We start from the raw sequence: 13,707 nt of genomic DNA on the forward strand, positions 1-13,707 counted from the left end.
TGGTTTGAATACTGGACTAGGACCTTGGTCAAGTCACACTCTCTCAGCCTCAGAGGAAGGCAAGGGCAAACAACCCTGAACAAATTTTGCCAAGAAAGCCTTAAAGGTCATCAGAAGACAGAAGTAACTTGAAGGTACACAACACCAAAAAATTGTAAGCTGCCTTATAACATGAAGCTTTCTGAGCAACTCCACTGCATGGTTCCTGCTCTTCAATGTCATTTTGATTCTTATCCTGTTATATGCAAATAAAACAAAGCATACATGTAGAGATCAATGTAATTCCACAGCTCAGGTATTGATAAAAACGGTAATAACCAACCAGATTGTACAAGTTTCCCGCTTACTTCCCATAATCAATTTATACTTGTCTCCAGTGAGGCAATAAAAACAAATGTGAGTAGGAGTCATCACCACTAACCTGTAGACTGAAAAACGCCAGGGTTACAAAGACAATAACGTGATGCAAAAGCTTCCATCATACGGTCAATTTTTTGAGCCTCTCCTGGAAGCCGGAAACTCCACAGGAATTGCCTGGAAAGAGATACATGAGTTTGTAGGTCAGGTAAGAATTGCTGCAGTACCTCCTCCTAAAACACCAGTTATAAGCTCATCTTTATACACAATTAAGATGGAAAAGAGTGCTGAGGATACCATGGATGGCCAAAATGATAAATAAATGGCTCTTAGGATAAAGACAAATAAATGGCTCATCATGAGAAGGTACAGCAACCAATATCAGGGTTGATTTTAAAATATTTCTCAAAATGTAGAAATAGTAGCATAGCACAGCATTTTACAATTAGGAGTGTTGGGTTATACCTCCCATCATTCCCAGCCACTACAACCAAATGTGTTGTTGCACGACACACCTGGAGGATGTCAGGTTTGGGAAAGCTAGCCTAACTGCTTAAAACAGAACATTGCTTGCTGATCCTATGACCAAAACCCCCTTTCTTATCTCTCTGCCAAATTTCCACAAATAATGTGAAAACCTTCCTTGAAAGCAAAGCGAAGGCCAACTCTTTCAAAATGCAGGAGCAGACATCTTTTGAAACAGATGAGCCCCTAGCAGCAGTTAAATAAACTGTTGTATATGTCAACATATTTAAGAAAAGAGGAGGCCATTCAAAGGTAAGCACTTTAAAGTTCAATGAGAGATTTAAGCACATGGAATTCTTTCCTCACAATCTTGGTTCTATAGGAACTGGGAAGCAGGAGCAGCAACCTTATTAAAAAAAAACCCAATTGTTCCTCTTCTGATGCTGATGTTGAGGTATGTTACACATTTTGCTTTTGTAATTCAGCACCGGTACAGTATATGCACTCTATCTTTTGACCAGATCTGTTTTTATTTGGGCTTTGCACAGTTAGTTTATTGCACTACTTGGCCTTTTGCACTACTCACCCTTCCAATGATGGGACACAAAAGAGGGCCCTTCCTACAGAATTTTGTCTTTGGAGAGGTGGGATATATTATATATAGAGAGATTTGACCATCTTTGTAGATAATTCCATATTTAGACATTACAACTTCCAATGGCAACTAGGTCCATTGTATAGTCACGGTTTGTGTGAAATGCGTTGTTTTTTCCTCTGAAGTCTAACAGGAGTTTTACTTCACTAGGGACTCTTGAGTGTTTTTTGTTTTGTGGAAAATTACAAAATAGAGCAACAAAAGAACGGCACATTTCCATGTCTATAGAACATATGTCAGGATAGGAAAGGAAGCAGTCAGCTCTTTCTGCCAGATTACAATAGTCCCAGATAAGATACAGCTGCAGGTTTAGCCACATTTACTTGGAAATAAGTCTGATTTAACTCAGTGAAATTTGCATCTTGAAAATACATACAAGATCAGACTGCTAGTTCTAAAAATAAAAATAAAAGACTATATAATGTAAATGAACAGGTACTATCTTTTGAGGTAACATTATACAAGGATGAGCCTCTGTGAAAACTGAGGCCACACAATCCCTTTTTCCTTCCTCTTCCAGAGTAACTGCAGCTTATTGTGACATCCAACTCTGAACAAATAATGGCAGTTATCTAAACTGATCTACTAAAACAAGCAGAAACCAAAATTTGGAGCTATGAATGATAAAAGTGGCTTGTATTAGTAAACTATATTTAAAATTAACCACAATTTAGACATAAAGTTGAAGTGTGTAATAAAAAAACAAAGGATAAAAGAAGAGGAAGTACACAGGCAAGAAGCTAAACCAGAAGCAAATGAAGCTAGTGCCGCTGACTGTTCCTACCAGATTTTAATAGAAGGGTTAGTTTTGGTTTCAAGTTCATTAGCAAATTGCCAGTACTAGTTTGCGTGCAACATTTTTGGATCCTTAGAATGACATTCCTGTTCAGATATGTACCCTGAAACCTGTTATTTGAAAACCAAAGTGAAAGATACAGATAACAGAATTATATCTGTTTTAGCATCATATCAAATTTGCAGCTTCCACTTTAAGGAAATTACAGAATCATACAACTGGAAGGAGTCTCATGGGTCACTGGGTCCAAGCCCCTGCTCAATGCAGGATCTCCAGCTATATACCCAGCAAGTAGCTGACCAGCCTTTTTTTGAAGCTCTCCAAAGAAGGAGACCCCACCAGCTCTAGGCAATTGGCTCCACTGCTGAACCACTCTTACTGGGGGGGAACCCTCTTACTGAAGAAGAAACAACACTCTCAATTTCCATATGACAAATTCACCTACTAATTTTCCACAAAGACTGAAGTCATAATAAATTGGTTTAAACAATTATTGTGCCATTAACTAATATCATCTCATTTAGTGACCAAAATGGCTATTTTCTTTTTTCTGCACCAGGGTACAAAGTCTCTTAGCCTCCAAATATTGTTAGTCTCAAAGTCCCATCAGCCCCATGAAAAATGACCCAGTGGTTAGGTTAGGCACCATCCAAAAATATTTAAAGAAGGTTCCTTACTCCTGATTTACACAATTCAAAATATTATATATCAGAGAGAGGGTGAGTTGTGCTGCTTACTAAAATGAAGAGTCCTATCTGATTACGTATGTGGAAAAGGAGATGATACAATCCTATTCATAGATAGCTTTGAGATGAAAGGTTCTCAATAAGATTAGGAAGGCAGAGGAAAGAACTGCATCATTATTTGTATGATTTCGACATTAACAATTCCAAATACTCAGGAAACCCTTTAGGTTTTTGTTAATTTACTTACCTTAAGGCTTGAACAAGATTAAGATCAGCAAACTCATGGAGTTCAACAAAAGCCTGAAGTACTTTAATATTAAAGTCATCCCTGTAAAACAAAACGGAAAGAAAACGGAAACGAAAGTAAACTGGTGGCAGTTATGTATTTTAATTTATTTTAATATTCCAATTTACCGTATATACTAGAATATAAGTCGACCTCATGTATAAGTTGAGGGCAAGTTTGGGGGCCAAAATTATGGATGTTGATATGACTCATGGGTAAGTCGAGGATAAAACTTAAAAGCATGTAGCAAACAATGTAAATGACAACGTCTACTGTCTTCATACAGAAATGTCTTATTCAGATCCTTCTTAGCCTGATTCCTCTTGGCACTCCTTTGAGGGCAAGTACCAAAGAGGTGCCACCACTGCCATTTTTCTACGCAAGCATTCAAAAAGGCCAAAAGTGGCATCATGGTGGAAAGAATAGAGAGGGTTGGTGCTTCCTTTGGGTGCTCCCAGTCTGGATCCGAAATAATCTGGATCCTGGTGGTGGATGGCTTGGGACTGCAGCGGCGGCTCAGTTTGGAAGCAAGCCATGTGGTCTATGTGGTCCTGGCGTGATCACAGATGGAGGGTGCTCTTTACCAGCCGTACGCTTAGACTAGGTCCTCTTCCTCCATTGCAGACCAAGTCTACAAAGCTTATGCTCCAACTTCTTTCACACAGTTAAAGGTGCTGCAAAATTCCTTTGCTTACTGATATTCCACATTAACAAGGCTATGTCTCTCAATTAAGGAATGTTTCTGCATATGTAATCCTGAAGACTGCAGACTTGAAAATTAGACTTAAAAATTAGTTGAGATGCGAATTTGCATAGGAAAGTGAAGATAATTAAGCGTCAATGCAAATGTGTAAAAATCTGCAAATCACACAATACACTTATGGGTAGCCTAGTCCTAAGACTATCATTCTGACTCAGCACCGTTCTTAATTTCTGCAATGTTAACAAACATAGGTATGAAGACCTAATGCTTAGGGTGTGCTTGAAACACATCATTAAATGAAAATGTTGCAGATCAACTTCCATCTCAACAATGAGTAGGTGGATTTCTATGGCAAACAGTGGCCTGCATGATATCACTTCCTAAGTGAAACAGAGCAAATCTTTTCAAGTATTTTAATTAATACGTTGAAAACCACACTCATTAAATAGGATATGAGTGAGCTGCTGTTGTATAAACACAACAGGAGTATTTACCAATGGAAAACAAGCAGATCAACACATCAAAAGAAGTGTTTTTATTCTCAAAAGAATTATATAAAGAAAATAATTCATGTTATTTACCTAATACACTCATGAAGAATCCTTTAGGGAAAGATTTTGCTCTTTTAGGATCAAGAAATGAAGCAGGAGACCAACTGACAGATTTTGCAAGGCTAACAATCTATACATTGTAAACACTTAGTTCATACGACTAGAGAAGAGACTGAATACATGGATATCTCCAGATGGCCAATACTGGGTAGCTGGACATAGCATCATGCTGCAGCCCAACTGAACATCAAATATGGACTTGTATCAGGTGAGCTCAAAGGACTTCAACCAGATGCACAGAAAAAGATAAGAATAGAATAAGGAAAGTAGTCACACAAAGGAATTTAAATACTGTCTATTTTTCCCTATGTGCTCCATTTATTATATCATAAACTCAAGGAGATTTGTGAACATGCAGAGTACCTTAACAATTTAACATTTGTACAATTGCAGCAAGCTTCACAGAACTGAGACTGAATATGACGGACATAGCATATAGAGTTGAGAGGCAGAGAGGCATCCCAACAAAGGAGCGCGCATGCATATATGGATGCCCGGAATTAGAGGACTTTGTCCATTACATATTGTTTTGTCCACTATATAGTGAACCTAGACAGCGATTCATGACATCTTTAATTGAAACTAGCTCTTGCTAGAGTCCAAAAGAAGTGTGTGTGGGGGTACCTCCTAGTGGATTTGGCCAAATATGTGACCTGGAGAGTAACTTTGTATGCCCTAGCAGCCAAAAAATTAGGAAGAAATACATAGCATAAATAGCCATAAATTGTAAAGGTGATGATTATATTTAATAATTTTATACTAGCTATACCTAGTAATCTTAAACTTTTCTAAATGTTCAGTTTTATAAATCATAAATCCACTGATGTTGCAAATATGATATGTATGTATTTTGTTGTGATAGTTTTATGCAAAGGCTATTGGCCAAAAGCAATAAAATTTGACTGACTGACATTTTTATTACATTATCAAAATAGTATTATAAACCATTTTTTAAAAGATCTGGGATCTCTCTAATTAAAATGTATTTTGAAGAGCAGATATTGGATAGGTTGTCAGCCCTCAGTGAGTCTACGGTTTTTTAATGCCGGGTAAGTTCAGCACAAAAAAGCCCAACATAACTATTTCATAGTGTACAGATAACTTCCAAAACTTAAGGAAGCTGACTGAAAGAACTCAAGAATGCTCTTCCTCTGGAGTATGAGTTACTGCTTTTATTTCTGCAATTTTATGAATGCAACCGAGTTTGTGTACGATGCTCCATATTCTTGTCTCCAAGAAGCATTACATCACAATAGGGCATCTGGTCTCTGTTAAGAAACTTTCCATGCTTGCCAGAGTCTGTACTATTTTCAGGCACGTAGAGGGGAGGAGGAGGTGTGTACTGAGCTGGAAACTGTTTCCAACTGGGAAATCCAGATGAAATTGGATAAACAAGCTCTCAAGACAGTTTAAAGCTGAAAACTATGTTGCGTGTATTAATTACAGTTAATCAGTTTGTCAAACTTACAACCCAAACAGCCTTTTTATTTATTGCTTATTCATATTAAGAGGCAGAGGATACAGCTTTCCCTCTGAATTGCTTGCTTAAGCTATGTTACTACCAATAGACCAATCAGAATAAAGAACAGGTTGCCTACCTGTAACTGAACTCATACATATTGATCATTCAGTGCCTGTGCAAAGGTGCTCAGAAGCTTCTAGAGCTGTGTTTTTGGCAGAAACCCAGTCCCCTCACATGCACACATATAAGCCATGCATTCCTGCCAATGTTCAGTTCCAAGTCCACCATCAGGAGACAGCATGAAAAGGGGAGGAGAGCAGGTTGTGTGAATTCACAGATGACTACTTGAAGAACTAGTTACAGATATGCAACCTCTTTGTCTTTACGGTCTCTGTGACTCACACATAGGGAGAACAGCAAGCTAAACTCACTGAGGATGTTGGGCCATGCCAGCACTAAGGACCAAATTGCCCTACTAAATGTTGCATTGGCTTGGGACTATCCAATCTGTAATGGGACAGGGACGTAGACAGTTGCAACCACATAGACATAGGAGAGGAATTTCTGAAATATCTCAGTGCAGTAGACACTGCCCAGATTGAGTGAGCTTTGACCCCTTGAGGACATTTCCCAACTAGATATGAGTGAGGCGTTGACCACACAGTGGGAGAGATGTTGAGATGGGGCCACTTTCCCTTTCTTACCATGCCACAGGTAATGAACAGACAGGGAGACTTCCTAAACTGCTTTGTCCAAGAGACGTAGAACAGGAGTTCCCATCTAATGTATAGGAGGATATGACAAGCAAAACCAATACCTATAGTACCTTCTAATTTAGTCATTATTTTAAACACCCAATAACCAAACTTCTATGGGTGGTTTACAAGCATAATTGATCTTGGAGATTAATACTGGAAGGAGATAACTAAATAGACAGAAGAAGTAGCATAATTCAGTTGTGCAACACATGGCTCACATGTAGAAAGTCCTAACGTTAATCCTTGGCATCACCAATTAAAAAGATCAAGCAGCAAGGAATGGGAAGATGCTCTGGCTGAGACTCCAGAAAGCCATTCCGAACCAATTGTGCTGGTCTAGGACCATAACAAAGATGAACTCAAAATTGTAATTCTGAGAATGTTACCACACTACAAAACCTATAATTATATAGAATGGAGCTAGGATATTCAAAGTGGTACCAAAATGTTATAACTGTATAGTGTAAACAACTGTGTAGTAGAGACATTTATAGCCAAGGAAGAGAAAAACAAGAACCAAAACAGGGTATCCCACATCCTGTTTAGCATCATACGCACTTGGTTTGGTGCCTGCTTACCTTTCACCGAGATAATCTCCAATGACAGTTTTATTTAGCCCTTCCCCTTTATAAAGGAACTGAGCAATGTCCTCAGGAGTATTCTGCAAGAGGTCATTTTCTATGAGAAACTGGATTCCCTAAAAGCAGCAGGAGAAAAAGAATTCAGTATTTTCCCCTTGTCCAAAATCTGTTATCATTGTATTTGTGCCTTCAAGTCAACTTATGGTGTCTCTGTCTCGGGATTTATTTTTTTTGTAAGATTTATTCAGAGGAGCTTTGTCATTGCCTTTTTCTGGCTGAGAGAGTATGGCTTGCTCAACGTGACCAATCAAGTAGAGATTTGAATTCACATCTCTCAGGAATCCTAGTCCAACATTCAAATTACTATGCTATACCACCATTAAATCTGACTGTTAGTCCCAACCAGAACAGACCCACTGAAATAATGGACCATTCATACATGTTCACTTACCAAGTTGATTCAATGAGTCTACCCTAGTTGGGACAAGCAATTTAGGTCATGCTCTGGAAATATTAAGATTCAAGCTATCTTAACATTATACAGTTGTCCCTCCTAACCTGCGGATCTCAAATCCATGACTTTGATTATGCATGGAAGGGAGACCTTCATTAATTCTAATGGCGCGCACGCCCAGACCGTGCATACAGGGGTGCACCCTGTTCAAGCCTATGAGGCTTGAATACGTGCAAGCCTCCATTTTCGGGGGGCGGGCTGGAATGGATCCCCTGCACAAACTGAGGGCCAACTGTAGTTAGAGTTTGTACATAGTTGACAAATACAGTATTATACTGTATTTGGAGAAGCAAAGCCTCATTCACAGATTATGGGCAACTAGGGAGAGGGTGTCTGGCACCAACAGTACAGTGAGAAAAGTAAAGAAGAAAAGCAGTTAGCCACTTCTTTGATCTTGGGACTTCCATGTTCCAGGCACATGTCGGGAAGTTAGCACTGGAGACAGCAAAAATGAGCTAGGAAACTTCACAACAGCCACAACACCGACATACACTACACCAGGCTGCCCTGTCTCTTCTGCCTCTCATTCAGAAGCAGACACAGAAGCTAGTGTTGAATTTGTCACTGACAAAGAAGACCAAAGGCAGGAAAAGAATCAAAGCTGCTTCTACTATCTTTCCCTTGACAGGGGCTGCATGCACATTTCAGAAATAATCCGGTTTGAGCCCATTTTAATTGCCATGGCTCTATGTTACGGAATTCTGGAAACTGTAGTTTGTTGAGGCACCAGAGCAGTAGTTTGCTGAAAACCTGTATATTCAGACAGTCTTATCCCTCTCCATCTCACTCCATTCAGCTGTTAAGTCTCCAGGTTTGTCATAACAAACTTGTCAAAAACCAATTGATGGTTCTGGGGTTTTAACTATCTCACCCACCCGGGCCAGGTCCTTGCCCTGCAGACTCTCTTTTACCTCTTCTTCCAAAGCTTCCTGGTAATTTGTGTGGACATCTCATCTGTTCTTTATTTCATTGTTGTTGTTGTTTTGTTATCATTTATTTATATACTGCTATCAGTGTACATGGAAGGTCTGAAAACCCTAAAAGCATCAGATCCTGTCTCATCTTAGAAGCTAGGCAGGGTCTGCCCTGGTTAGTACTTGGATGGCAGACTGCCAACAAATATCAGATGCTGTAGGCCACATTTCAGAGGAAGGGACTAGCAAAACCACCTCTAAGTATTCCTTGCCTAAGAAAACCCTATGGAATCTATGAGATCACTGTAAATCCAATAGATGACTTGAAGGTATGTACGCATGTTTGCTTTTTAATCAACTATATAGATATAACTTATTATCTATTCCATAAGAGCCCTCAGGATGCAAATTACAGAGTTAATCTGCTCATAACAGAATTTATGTTTGCACAGACTAATGATTTGACAGTTTGACCTGGGAAACTTCATTGTGAACAGATACAGAAGGAGATAACATCAAGTCATTACAAAGTACGTCATCACATAAATCATGTATAATCATTTGAACCATAACAATTAACTGACTGCATTTTAATATCTTGAAACTTGCATGGGTCAAAAATATTATGCACTGTGCCATTATCTGAACGTTTGCCTTTCTATTAATAGGAATAATAGTCTGCTTTTAAAACAAACAAGTAAAGAGCTGAGATGAGGTTTCAGCTAGGCTAGAAATAATAAAAATAAAACAATTTTTGGCAAAATAAATATATGTTTGTGCATACACAGACAGTTAGTTTACAGAAACAGCAGCAGTAGAATACCTTTCTGCCAAGTAAAGACAATGTGCTCAGCAAATACAGCTTACTTTACCAGGCAAACTCAATGACATTTTAACAGACTGGGGAGCTATTTTGAGTCTATGAAACAAATGTGCTTTATCCCCCTCCTCATTTCCACTCACTCTCTCCTGGTCACTTTCTCTCTCTGAATAGCTTTACCATCCAGAAACTTTCTTGATCATCCAGCTGGAGCATGAATACTGACAATCAGCTTCTCTTTAAAATTACAAAGGGAGACGGCACATTCCATTGCAAAAGGCACCATGCATGCCAACCACACTGGAGACGATTAGGAGCTAAGGAACTCATTACAATCCAAACTCTCATACATCAACTCCATTTCCCCCCATCTGTATGCTTCTAAAATTACTTTGCTTTAAATGCTTCCTGGATATTTATATGTTCCAAGAAAAAGGGTACCATTCCCCAAATAAAATGAATTCAAGACTCAACACACATTTAACTTTAAGAGTAAAGAACATAAAGGTAAGCAAAACTATAATAGTCCTGACCAAATAAGGAATCGTGAGTTAAGGAGGATAAAATGTCTTATTTTCTTAAAGAAGGTGTATGTAAACAGAGCAGTTTCATCTGTTGTGCAGGAAGATTATTATGCACACAAATGTACACAGTTAGGGCCAAACCCCTCAAAGCAGCTGCCTAGAAAAGCACTTTGCACATGAAACGGATAAGCGAACAGAACCTCTAACATAACAGCATTAGCTATAAAACTCCATCAACCAGGTTCACCATAAGGCAAATGGTCAATACTGTCGCCCCTCCTAACTTGCAGATCTGAGATCTGCGACCTCGAATCTGCGGCGGGACAACCTCTGCTATTTTCAATGGTGTGCACGCATGTCCAGGCCACTAGCATGTGGGTGTCTATGGGGACTGAATATGCGCGAGCCTCTGTTTTTGTGGGGGGGATACGGAACGGATCCTCCTCAAAAACAAAGGACCAACTGTACAGTACATTCATATTTCACCAAGCTTTGAGACTGTTTTAATTACTTATTGTGAGTTTTTAATTGGCTTTAAGCTGCCTTGGATAGGGCCAGCCAAAGATGTTTTGCTGCCTGAGCCAAATGACAAAATGTGTCAACCTCTCATTTCATATATGGATGCCAGCCAGCCCAGGAGCTTGCAACTCAACGCTTGCAACTCAACAGCCTTTGTCACCACATCTGAGGGCAGCAGGTTTGTTCAGGGACTCCAGGGCAAGCCATATGATGCACACACACATCTTCCAAGAGTGGGAATGGTGAGGATACTACTTTGGAGAAATGGCTAGCAGAACTGTCAACCCCCCTTGCCCCCACCCAGCATGCAGTATTTGCCTTACTCTATCTAATGGTATTGCCAAAAGGCAAGATAGCAATTTTCTGAGTATATCATAAATGATTCAATAAGAAGCCTAGATTCTCAAGTGCACTATAAAATAAAACAAAATAAAACCCTACCTTTTTGGGATCCATGTTGAATTTTTTTCTCCCCATAGCAATTTGCTTATTTCTCTGTGTGGCTTTGCTATTTTGAAGCAGATGTGGGATAAAAGGAAAACAGTTGTTAGACAGAAATTTATGGTTAAACATCCTGAGTATTTACATTTTAAGCTTCTGTCACATGTTCATCTTTATAAAACGCACAGGATGGCACAACGTAGATGTGTTTGTGTCTTCAAGTTGCCTGTTGACTTATGGCGACCCCATGAATTTCATAGGGTTTTCTTAGGGAAAGAATACTCAGAGGGGGTTTCGTCAGTTCCTTCCTCTGAAATATAGTCTCCAGCACTTGGGATTCATTAGGGGACTCCATCCAAGTAATAACCAGGGCTGGCCCTGCTTAGCGTCGAAGAGCCAGTGCCTTTGGGTGTTTAGGCCTCCACAACTAGATATCCTACCCCAAAGAGAAAGAGGCATACTTACCAGAGAAAGCAATTCAAAGTAGCTTTTATTTTATTTTAGTTTTTTATACATCATTCTTAAGTCCCTTGACACACATTAGGGCAAGAGCTGCATTAGGAGAGAATAATGTGCATGGTTTTAACCCACAAACCAGTTAAACTGGATTATGTCAATCCCAGCCAATTGACAGCGCAATCTTTTGAGCCGATGTACTGGCAAAAAAGCATTCAGGACTTCTGCTCTGCCAGCACATACTGTTACAGTGGGTGGACAAGACATCAGGCCAATGAAGCCATGGGAGTCTCCTGAACTATGCTATTAGTATCACACAAACATGTTTTACAGCTCAGACTTCAAGGGAGAAGACTGTGTGGCTGAACTGATGATATCTGCATAGCATACTAAAGCAATAATTTAAGTCACTTCAAACCCAGAAGTACTAGAGTAGCATATTCAATATTAAGCAGAACACTTTAATAAAGTTATTACAAATAACAGAGAACACAGTATGATAGATTCATCCTTATCTAGTAAGATCAGAAAGCTACTTAATTACTTTGCTGTCCAACACTTTGTGTCATATAGGATCAGGATACTATAGTTCACTAATTTCAATGATACAGAGTCTAAAATTCATCTTAACAAAGTCTCATACTAAATTCACACAACCAGCATGCACTGAACAGCTCTGAAGGGGCAACATATCATGGTAGATAAAATGTCATCTTTTGCAAGATAAACAGAAGAAGACCATGTGAAAAGTGTGCACTCAGTTACCATACCTCAAATACACAGAGGCATGGCTATCCTAACTGTAGCAGAGATTTCTTTAGGCTGCCAGACGGAAAACATCACCCTGCGTCTCCTGCTGACTTAGTAAAATGTAAGAGCTCTATATCAGAATGGAAGACTTGCAGCCCTTCAAATATTGTTGGACTCTAGTCCACATCAGTCAGCGTGGTCAGGAATTATGGCAGTTGTAGTTCAACATTTGAAGGATCACAAGCTTCACATTTTTTGTCTATACTTCCTGGCAATAACTCTCAGCATGTCAGGCAAGGACTTTTTTCAGTCCTATCTCAAAATACTAAGGACTGAAACTGGAACTTGTTCCATATAAAGCATGTATTCTACCTCTGAGCTATCAGCTTTACTGACACATTCTGCTGTGTTAACTTCCTAGGTTATCCTGTGGAACCAGCACAGTGTCAAAGTTGTTGTATGCCAATCCCGCATCAGTAAAAGCACACACTTGTTAAACCAGCACTTTGTAGGAATGTGCAATAAACTGGTATCTATACAGAAGTATGTCAATTTCTACTAAGTGTACTGGCTATAAAAGCATGACTCTTGCGAGATGAAGATCTTGGCTAATCACAGTCAACTAGAAAGTTTCTGCAAGTCCAGGTTAAAAAAGGTAGCAAGAACAAGATGCAGTTTCTCCATAAAGTACACATGTTGCAGAGACATCTTACCTTTCCTCCACACTGGTCAAGTTATCAATTTCTGTCATAACTTCTGCAATTTCAAATTTTAACCGCTGTCAAAAGAGGAGAAGAATACAAATCAATGTTAAACAGTTTTTCCAGAAAGCCTTTAATTTTACTGGAAAGATTTTATATATATATATATATATATATATATATATATATATATATAGCAATGGAACACAACCTATCACAAATATCTACTCCAGTTTATTTACTTAAAATATTTCTCTATATATTACTTCATGTCAATAATTATACCTTAACAGCAATTACTAGATACAATATTTTTAGTTTGTGTTTAAAAACCGTAGCAGTGTTACACAATTCAGTACATAGTGAAATGCAGTACCATTAATTGCAATACAGAAAATGTTCTTTACTTAAGGAAAGTGATTACCTCTATATCATCAATTAATTCTTTTTTTCTACGGCGGATGTTTAAAAGCTCTTCTCTTTCCTCTACAGAAAGGTCATTGGGCACTGAGGGGAGAAACATAGACACAGTTATATAAAATTGATTTAGACTCTGGTACTCCCTGTTCTACAAGTAAAAGCCACATTCACATCAACAGGGCATATGTCAAGGAAACACAGGCAATATTCACAGCGACTAACCCTTTGCAAGAATAGCAGTGTAAGTACACAGAACGGAGAATTAACTAGCAAATGCAGTGAACTCTC

The 13,707-nt window shown here is 38.9% G+C and overlaps 1 protein-coding gene across 4 annotated transcripts in view; it reads right to left on the minus strand.

Moving 5' to 3' along the window:
- CYTH3 (cytohesin 3) overlaps nt 1-13,707 on the minus strand; it is a 51,143-nt gene that overhangs the window by 15,674 nt on the left and 21,762 nt on the right. For all 4 annotated transcript variants that reach the window (XM_042437628.1, XM_042437630.1, XM_042437629.1 and 1 more), the window contains exons 2-7: nt 13,424-13,506; nt 13,012-13,076; nt 11,093-11,159; nt 7,358-7,476; nt 3,207-3,287; nt 422-534 (exon numbers count right to left, since the gene is read on the minus strand). In XM_042437628.1, the coding sequence (XP_042293562.1) occupies nt 422-534; nt 3,207-3,287; nt 7,358-7,476; nt 11,093-11,159; nt 13,012-13,076; nt 13,424-13,506 (528 nt within the window). The remainder of the gene's footprint in view (nt 1-421; nt 535-3,206; nt 3,288-7,357; nt 7,477-11,092; nt 11,160-13,011; nt 13,077-13,423; nt 13,507-13,707) is intronic.

The sequence above is a fragment of the Sceloporus undulatus genome, chromosome 8 (assembly GCF_019175285.1).
Source record: "Sceloporus undulatus isolate JIND9_A2432 ecotype Alabama chromosome 8, SceUnd_v1.1, whole genome shotgun sequence".
NCBI lineage: Eukaryota > Metazoa > Chordata > Lepidosauria > Squamata > Phrynosomatidae > Sceloporus > Sceloporus undulatus.